The following is a 10,426-nucleotide window of genomic DNA, read 5'->3' as shown; positions in this document are numbered from 1 at the left end:
CACATTCTTGGTCATGGACTCATGGCAACATAGGTGTTGTCGCCGTCACGCGCCATCGATCCGGTAGAAGGTCGCAGTCAGGGAGCTCGCGGGGTTTAGGGTGCTCTCCCCATTGAGTATGCCGAAGATGGGGTTGTCCTTTTCCTGGAGGAGGGCTTAGGGTTCGTGTCCTTCCCGGACTCCAGTCGGCGTGCTGCCACAAGACTTCCTGCCAGACTCTTTCCGATCCGATCTACAACACGTCTGCCCGAAACACGAAGTCCTAGCGAAGCAAGGGTGGATGCAGCTGCAACAAGCCCCATCGCATGAAGGGGCGTGCATGGCATGGCAACGTCTCCGGTGGGCAGGAGCCAAGGGGTCGCGCGCTAAACCCTAACATCTTTTTTTGAAAGACCTAAACCCTAGCATCCACCTTGCTCTATATCTTGGGCCGTATCAAAGCCATGTCCCTAATCACAACCTTGCTTGGAGTAGTAATTCTCGATATCTTACCCTACCTGGACTTTCTTCTCTAGAAACCTGGAGCTTCCGCCCGTGCATATCTACCTGGACCTTCCGCCCGTGCATATCTAGCGGCGGCTACATATACTTGGCTCCTATCGATGTAGTACACGCCCTCGATCAAGAACACAACGAGACCATCGGACACCCATCGAGAGACGCGAGATTCTAAACCATGGTTCGGCCGAACCTATGGTCCACGCCGTAGGATTGCCCAGCCTTCTGCATGTGGATCCGTGTACCATTTGAATTCAAAAAAGGATCAATTAAGGCCCAAACAGCCAGAGGCCTCGTTAGTCTCTTTGATTCCAGTGATTAGCTGGCACAGCCCTAGGCCTGCGGAGGCTAGTTTTTTTTCATCGTAATGATGGATGGCACACTTATCTAAAAGCTTTAGCACTTGAGCCGATGGATGTTGGGCAGGACCATGAATAAAAAAAGCTATCCTGTGCTCATTCATTTGTGGTACTGTTCATCTTCTAGGCTGCTACATATAGCGGATGAGGAGCCCATTCTGCCAACAACTCCTTTGCTCGCAGCATGAGAGCTCCATCCGGCATGGATAGCGAAGAAGACACCTCTTTAGACCATCAGCACATGGCTGTTGATCTCACTCCTGCCGGCATGGATACGCTCTCTAACAGGTATTTACCCCGTTCAGTGGCCATCAGAAAGATGCCGTCTCATGTTTGATTTACATACTTATCTTTTTCCCCTGAAAAAATTACTCAAGCACCTGTGACCCCCTCCTTTCAGATCAAACAAAGGCATCACCGAGCTATCAGATTGTTCTAATCCTGGCTGTGGTGTTGTTGATTCAATCACAGCGAATCCAGAGTTCTCAGAACTGCATTCTGGAAGATCGGCACCTAAGCGGAAAAGGTAGTACATTTTGTTTTTTTACACTGGGATTTTTTAACTATTGTTAGAAGTAGTTTTTCTGTGGTGTACGATGGTGATAATGGCATAATTTATGAACTGTCAAGTGTCGTTTGTGTTGTTAATTAGTCTTGTTCGATATTTACAGCGAGGTTTTCAATAGTGTGAACCATCAGCAAAACGTCAGGTTTTGTGTGTAAATGACAGCTAGTTTTTTTTATTAGTACTATTTTAGACTATATTTGCCGCCGTTAAAATTCATCAATGTTTGTGAGTACGACAGGATGTTCTTCGGAAAACATATCAACACAGTCTTTTAAGCAACACAATCCAAAAAATCGTGCTTAAAAAAATATTTAGCATAGTTTTGTAAGCACACTTTGCAAACAGGTCATGTTTTATTACTCCTCGGTTGTTTTGTTTCTCTACGTTTTTGCTGGGTCGTTACGTTATTATAACTTTGTTTTAATACTCTATAACGGTTTTGCCGAAATATGTAGTAAACGGGAAGCGTTTGAAGGAATGGACCACAGAATTGCCCCTGCAGTAAAAAGTCCGTTCCAGAAGTGTGTGGAGCGCGCTGCTTTTAGGGGTGATGCAGATGTGTTCGTTCCAAGTGTTGGAACAATCTTTGATTCAAAGGATGAAGCCTACGATTTCTACAACATGTTCTCTTGGGAGTGTGGTTTTGGTATTCGCTATGGAAAGAGTAGCACTAATGACAAAAATTACAGAACAATGCAGGACATCGTTTGCCAGTGTGCGGTATGCATCATTTTAATCTTAATTGTTTGTTTTTGTCTCGGTCGGATTATTGGTTCATACTTTTTTTGTCTGCCTTTCACTCTGTGTCTTTACCATTATTACAGGGCAAAGAAGAAAGGCCCAACACAACAACATGCCGCATTGGTTGTGAAGCTCGTATAAGACTACATCAAACTGACGACCATGGATGGTATGTGACCGTTTTCATTAACAAGCACAATCACCCACTATCTGTGAAGTGTGGCGAGAAAAAACAGTGGAAATCACATAGCGTTATAAGTCCTTTAGCAAAGGATTTTATTCGTAACCTCAGGGAGAACAACATCAGGTTTGACCAAATATACAACATATTAGGGTCAGGTCTTGGCTCTTCTCTAGGCGTGCCTTTTAGGAAGCAGACATTGAGAACTCTGTGTGCAACCATAGCTCATGATTCCATCGCTGATGATATAGCCAAAATGTAACGCCCGGATAATCATGCTACAGTAATCTCACGCTAATCTTGCCACGTCACCTCCGTTACTGTTGCTAACCTCGCAGCATTTCGAAACGGAGTCAAATTCAAATTTAAAATTTAATCAAACGATAAAAGTTTTCAAACATCAAAACAATAATGTTCGGTGGGTGCCAAATAATACACTGATAATTATTGTGGAGAAAACTCCTTTTTAGAAAATGCCTAAGTATTTTAAAATGGATTAAAAGTTGAAAGAAAATAAATAAAAGAAAATGCAAAACAAAACAAAAAACAAAAAAAGGAAACAACCCCCCCCCCCCCCCCGGTTGGGTCTCGGCCCAGCTGGCCACTGGGCAAGCCAGGCCGGCCCAGCCGGCCCACCCCCCGTGCTGCCCCTGGCCTATTAGGCCCCCGCCCGACCAAACCCTAACCTACCCCGTCGCCCCACTCTTCCCCCCCCACGTCGTTCCCCCACTCCCCTCCGTCCCGATCTGGACGCCGCCGCCCCGGCCCCGTCGCCTTCCCCCGCGCCAGGACGCCGCCGCCTCGCCGGAGCGCTCTCCCCCACCGGACTGCCTCCCCTACGCCGCCGTCCCCGCCATCCCCCTCGACCCCCACTGCCGTGACCCTGCATACCCACGGTGAGGCCACCGGCCTCCGTCGCCCGCCCCCTCTCCTCTCGGTCACCGCCGCCCCGCTCGCGCTCCGGCGCGCCCAGACGCGCCCCCGCCACGCCTAGCCACGCACCGCGCTCACCGTCGCGCCCTCACCCCGGCTCTGCCTCGCTTCGCCCGCGCCTTGTTCGACCTCGCCTCGCGCCGCGCGCCCCCCCTTTCCCCCGTGCGCCCCGCGCCCGAGCTCCGGACGGGCTCGCGTCCGCCGCGCTCCTCGCCGTGAGCCCCGCCTCCCCTGCTGCTGCTCCACGCCGGCGCGCCGCCCTGGCCCCCCTGCTCCCTGGTCGCCGGCGCCCCGCAGCGCCCAAGTCGGGTGCGCCCCGCGGGCCAGTGCCCATTCGGGCTGGGCCCGATAGCCCAGCACCCAATTGCCCCCCTGCCCCAATGACAAACGGGCCCCAGCTAAATAAAAATAAAAATAAAATAATAAATAAAATAAATTAATAATAATAATAAATTAATTAATAAAAATTAATAAATAAATAAATAAATAAAAATAAAAATAAAAATAATTTTAATTAATTAATCAATTAATTAACTAAATTAATTAAGTTAACCAATCCTGTTTATATTAATTAAGCAGTAATTATTTAGCTAAACACTAATTAACCTAAACAGTGAATGACAGGTGGGTCCCACTGGGCCCACATGTCAGTTGACTTAGTCAACCCCTGTTGACTGCTGATGTCAGCATGACATCATGCTGATGTCATAAATCCAAATTTCGTATTAAATTAAATAATTAATTAAATTCCAGAAATTAATAAAATCTTTAGAAAATCATATCTTTTAATCCGTAACTCGGATTAAAATATTTTCAACATGAAAGTTGCTCAGAACGACGAGACGAATCCGAATACGCTGTCCGTTCGTCCACCACACCTCCCTAACCTATCGAACTAGCAACTTTCCCCCTCCGGTCCGTCTGTCCGAAAACGCGAAACATGGGGAATACTTTCCCGGATGTTCCCCCCCTTCGCCGGTACCACCTACTGTCGCGTTAGGACACACCTCGCACTGTTCATTGTCTTGTCACGCATTGTCATGCTTATGTTTGCATTGTATTTACTATTTCTTCCCCCCTCTTCTCTCCGGTAGACTACGAGACCGACACTGCTGCTGCCCAGTTCGACTACGGAGTTGACGACCCCTCCTACTTGCCAGAGCAACCAGGCAAGCCCCCCCTTGATCACCAGATATCGCCTATTCTTCTCTATACTGCTTGCATTAGAGTAGTGTAGCATGTTACTGCTTTCCGATATCCTATCCTGATGCATAGCCTATCCTTGCTACTACTGTTGTTACCTTTACCTGCAATCCTACATGCTTAGTATAGGATGCTAGTTTTCCATCAGTGGCCCTACATTCTTGTCCATCTGCTGTGCTATACTATCGGGCCGTGATCACCTGGGCGGTGATCACGGGTATATACTTATATACTAAATACATGACACATGTGATGACTAAAGTCGGGTCGGCTCGTAGGAGTACCCGCAAGTGGATCTTTGTGGCAGAGCGACAGGGCAGGTTGAGACCGCCTAGGTGAGAGGTGGGCCTGGCCCTGGTCGACGTTCGCGGATACTTAACACGCTTAACGAGATCTTGGTATTTGATCTGAGTCTGGCCATTTGGTCTATACGCACTAGCCATCTACGCGGGAGTAGTTATGGGTATCCCGGCGTCGTGGTATCAGCCGAAGCCTTCGTGACGTCAGCGACTGAGTGGCGCGCGCCGGATTGGACTGGAACGCCACTAGGCTAGGTCCGCTTCCGGCCGCGTACGCAACGTGCAGGTGTGCATAGGGCGATGGGCCCAGACCCCTGCGCGCATAGGGTTAGACCGGCGTGCTGACCTCTCTGTTGTGCTTAGGTGGGGCTGCGACGCGTTGATCTTACGAGGCCGGGCATGCCCCAGAAAAGTGTGTCCGGCCATATGGGATCGAGCGTGTTGGGTTATGTGGTGCACCCCTGTAGGGAAGTTTATCTATTCGAATAGCCGTGTCCCTCGGTAAAAGGACGACCCAGAGTTGTACCTTGACCTTGTGACAACTAGAACCGGATACTGAATAAAATACACCCTTCCAAGTGCCAGATACAACCCGGTGATCGCTCTCTAACAGGGCGACGAGGAGGGGATCGCCGGGTAGGATTTATGCTATGCGATGCTACTTGGAGGACTTCAATCTACTCTCTTCTACATGCTGCAAGATGGAGATGGCCAGAAGCGTAGTCTTCGACAGGATTAGCTATCCCCCTCCTATTCTGGCATTCTGCACAATCACCCACTATCTGTGAAGTGTGGCGAGAAAAAACAGTGGAAATCACATAGCGTTATAAGTCCTTTAGCAAAGGATTTTATTCGTAACCTCACGGAGAACAACATCAGGTTTGACCAGATATACAACATATTAGGGTCAGGTCTTGGCTCTTCTCTAGGCGTGCCTTTTAGGAAGCAGACATTGAGAACTCTGTGTGCAACCATAGCTCATGATTCCATCACTGATGATATGGCCAAAACCACGAGTATACTTCAGGATATGAGTGCCACAGATCCGGACTTCAAAGTTTGTGTGCAAGTAGACGGTGAAAGCAGGGTGAAAACAGTAATATGGTGTAATGGTAAAAATCGGCTGGATTATGCACATTTCGGTGATGTGGTTACTTTCGACACCACTTACAGGACCAACCTGTATAACATGCCATTTGGGCTTTTTGTTGGTGTGAATAACCATTTCCAGTCTATTATTTTTGGCGGCGTCCTCATGGTTGATGAAAAGACTCCCACATTTGAATGGGCATTCAGAAACTTTATTGACTTGATGGACGGGAAACATCCTACTACTATATTGACAGGTCAGATTATAAAAGTTATCTTCATACATTGTTGTAGTTTGTCAGGTTATACATATGCTATTATATGTTCGCCTTAGTTTGATCATTCTTCTTTGGTACTCCTACAGATCAATGCAAAGCTATGCAAAATGCTTTACGAAGTACAATGCCCCACACCCGTCATAGGTGGTGCAGATGGCATGTGTTAAAGGTCTTGAAAGAGAAAACTGGACACGTGTACAACAAACATTCTGCCTTCAAGAAGGAATTCCACGCGATAGTAAATGAAGAGACGGATGTAGAATCATTTGAGCGAATGTGGCATCAATTGATTAAAAAATACAAACTTCAAGGAAACAAGTACCTTCGCAGGATTTTCAAGTGGAGGGACATGTGGGCAATGCCATACTTCTTGGGCACATTCTGTGCCGGGATGACCAGCACGCAACGGAGCGAGAGTGCGAATCATCTCCTCAAAAAGTTCATCAGCAGATCATCCCCAATGCACTTGTTTGTTAAGCAGTACAACAAATTGCTTGATTCCAGGAGCCAGGCAGAAGACGAGGCAAATTATGTCAGCAAGCAGGTATAAAAGGCATGCATGTATTTTGTTTATATAGTATGAGTACTACTCCAGCTACTATCTGACATTATTTTATTTTATCTCACACATTATATACTTATTCCACTGAATAACAGACACGCAGGCGGCTTGTAATTGGCGCTACTATCGAGATAGATGCAGCGGCTGTGTACACGAAGGCCTTGTACGAAAAATTTTCACACGAACTTTTTAGATCAGGCTCATTTGATGCACGGCGTTCCAAGCCTGGACACGTCTACAAGGTCAAATTGTCGCCGCAACTAGCCTTAACTGATTATGACAAAAAGGTATTCACCGTCAAAGTGGAAGACGGTGGGGACTTTGTCACATGTGATTGTGGATTTTTTGATCATGTCGGCCTGTTGTGCTGCCATTCATTAAAGGTATGCACACATTTTTTTCATTATGGTCCTATGTCATGCGTCTCAAACTCATTTTTACAGCACTGCATTAATGATTTCTCATCTGACTCGTAATTTTGTTTTTTCAGGTATTAGTTCAGAACAATATTGGCAAGATTCCGCCAAGGAATATAGTCAAAAGATGGACTTTATGGGCAAGGGAATCGAGACCACTGCACCTGGCAAACGAGGGTGAAATGGGGGAGTTGTCTTCCCAAACTACGTATAGAAGAAATGTTCTATATGTGGCTGCTATGGACCTTATCAAGGAGGCAGAATCCGGGTCTGAGTCATTCCAAACGGCGTTCGCAGCTATATGTGAGGCAAAAGAAAAAATTGCAAGTAAGAAGGCTTCAGATATGCTTATTGATACTATCGCCGAACAAGCAAATCCTGTCCGGCATACCATAACTGATATTGGGTCACAAACCCAAATTCTTCCTCCACAACGTGTGCTGTCTAAAGGACGACCTAGCTCCCTTCGCCCAAAGAGTCGTATGGATTACATTGTGGCTAAGAAAGCTAGAAAACACTACAAGGACGGCCCATGCCATGCTCATGAAGATACTGCCGGTCCAATGCCACCCCCTCCATCCAAAAAAAGGATTGTGAAGTGTAGCCTATGCAAGATTCCGGGGCACACAAAGGGTAATTGCACTGCTAGGGGAGTCTGAGCGCAAATGTTCTCATGTGGTTATGCAAGTTTATGTTCAGTGTCACTTTATTTAACCTGTAGCGTCCTTGGTGTACTATGTTTTGTACTGTGTTTTATTTTTACATGAATCCGTATGTTCATGGATTTTTGTTATCTTTTTTTTGCGGCTCCATGAATGATGAATTTTCTTTTCTAACTTATATTGACAATCTCTTTTTGTTCTCTTTTTGTTGGTCCTATCTTTAAAGCCTTCAAGAATATAGGACAGGTTTTCACACCCGGCCAACACACGACGCCATAAAACGCCACACCCACGCCACCATGCCGCCCACATCCCATGGTCATCTGGCAGCACCGAATACACGGATTTTCCCATGAGCATACCGCTACCACCCCCATTGTCGTCCCAGGAACAAAGACCTTGACACCATCTCATCCGAGACCCGCCGCTATTCAAGAAAATAGAAGATTGGAAAGGCCCCGTCTTTCGCACCCCTGGCCATCCCAAGCACAAATACCCGATAGGGCGGCCCAAATGCTGGCCTCATCGACCCGTCCTGTTGCACCCAGTGAGAGACTAGTCCGGTCCTAGTACCGGGGCGCGAGACGAGCGACAGATCACGGCTGGGAGATGTCCAGCCCTTCGACGAAGGCAGCACAGACGACGATGGAAGGGAAAGAAGGACAAAACAAGCTGCTAATCGATGGCCGACGTCGAAAATCTCTAGCCGCCGCCGCAAAATGACCTATACAATCGCCACGAGCCACCACCATGTCTTACCGCCTACAGTATCGTCTACGGAAAATGATCAGATCTAGTTACGCCGAATCGGCTAGATCCAGCTACTTCTATAAGAGGCCACCTTGTGAAGCCTAATGCGTCGACTCTCGCCGATGCCAGCGTGCCGCCAACTCTCGCCGCCGAGCCACGGAGAAAGGGTAGAAGAAGCCTCGCCGCCGACGCCAGCTGGCCTTAGTCTGGCGGCATGCCCTCACGATGACTCCGAAGTACGAAACAAGCCGCTCATCTATTGGCCGACGCCGGATATGTCCAGCCGTCGCCGTGAAACGACCTAGACCAACGCTATGAGCCACCACCACATTGTGGTAGATGCCACAAACATCTCCATCTCCCTAGAATACCGGCGCACCGCCTATAGTCATGAATACCGAAAACTGCAATACTTAGCGCCGCCGCTGCTTTAACAGGCCACCTCGCGAGGCCTAACGCGTCGGCGCCACCGTGCGCCGCCGACCACCCGCGTCAGCCGCAACCAATAGAGGGTATAAGAAGCCTCGCGCGCTTCCGACGCCTGGCTTTAATCCGGCTGCGCCGAGGGGACTGGGCGAAGGTAATATGGCTTGCGGCGCTAGGGTTTGCCCTCTGGAGCTGTGCGCGGGAGACATAGGCCATCCCTACAAAGTATGTGAAGGAACTTTTGTATCTTAGCGGCTGGTTGTCGTAAAACTATTGTAGTAATAAAAAATGTGGAGTAGTTTGCTTTTCGGATATTTGTTTCAGATGTCAATATCTGAATCCTTCGCCTAGATCTAAGTTACCTCCGCGGTAGTTGTATGTTCTTTTGCCACTCTATGTTCGTTTGCGCCAGCATATACAATTTGTTTTTGAGAACATTTACAAACAAGACAAACATGAACACGTAATATTTGATTTAAGTTTTCGAATCAAACATCATTTCACGCGGACAACAAAGTATATGAAGAAGTAGAACTTAGGCATTAAGTGATGTAGAACACTTAACATAGTCATTAGCTGTCTCATGGACCAGCAAATACAAAACAAAGTGCATTTTACGACTGACAAAAAATAGTCTCATACCGAATTACGGACACTAACACTGACAGACCACAACACACACAGTGTGTGAGGGCTTTTAGGTACACATGGCATCATAGACATACAGCAACTTTCAGTCGCAAACATTTTTATAGTGAAGAAAGATGGATAGTCTTCATGAGAATGTTGCTTAGACGCCGTTGATCTTCGTAATGTTGGAATCCATGGTCATGAGCAGGTATCCAAGCACCTTCCTATGTTCGAGCAATCCTTCCTGGAACAGTTTGATTGAAAAATAGTTGAGTTTTCCAACAATATTGTATATGCATTTGATGAAGAATAAACATTTCATAGGACACCGAAAAATGCAGCAGCGCAAACAATCTGATACCTGGTCCAGCACAGGTTTGGCTTGGTTGTTCGTCATGTTCCTCGCAGCATATGCAACATATATCGCATCATTTGGGCTGTTTTTTTAAGAAAATTGATGAAGTATTTCAGCAACCTGCAGATATTTCTTACAAATGATAATTAAGACTCAATGTTTGTTAGAGCTAACCTCGCTCCTGGACCCCCAGTGTGTTTGATGATGTTAAAGCCCAGTGCACTAGGAATAGTTGCACCTAGCACAATAGACATGCAGTGACCCAGTGCCAGAAAAAGATCATAAGCTTTACGATGGTGGTTGGCCACAGCTATGGCGGGAAAATCACCATTGACCACAGGGTCGTACACATGCACTGTTGTATGTGTTCCCTTAATATTGTAAGCGTAGCATACCCAATTGACTTTGTCATGTAGTATCACAACTACCTGATATTGGAAAAGAATTGTTATTGTTCAATACTACATTTCTCATAG

The 10,426-nt window shown here is 47.0% G+C and overlaps 1 protein-coding gene across 1 annotated transcript; it reads left to right on the top strand.

The window, feature by feature from the left end:
* The first annotated feature begins 1,059 nt into the window (after positions 1–1,059).
* Positions 1,060–8,744, top strand: LOC120970866 (protein FAR1-RELATED SEQUENCE 5-like). The gene is made up of 9 exons (XM_073497836.1): positions 1,060–1,145; positions 1,258–1,383; positions 1,881–2,145; positions 2,250–2,335; positions 5,956–6,128; positions 6,236–6,693; positions 6,807–7,094; positions 7,202–7,454; positions 8,581–8,744. The coding sequence occupies exons 1-9, from the start codon at positions 1,060–1,062 to the stop codon at positions 8,742–8,744; spliced, it is 1,899 nt and encodes a 632-aa protein (XP_073353937.1).
* Positions 8,745–10,426: the final 1,682 nt, after the last annotated feature.

This window comes from Aegilops tauschii, chromosome 4 (assembly GCF_002575655.3).
Source record: "Aegilops tauschii subsp. strangulata cultivar AL8/78 chromosome 4, Aet v6.0, whole genome shotgun sequence".
Taxonomy (NCBI): domain Eukaryota; kingdom Viridiplantae; phylum Streptophyta; class Magnoliopsida; order Poales; family Poaceae; genus Aegilops; species Aegilops tauschii.
This window is presented reverse-complemented; position numbering and strand designations above follow the sequence as displayed.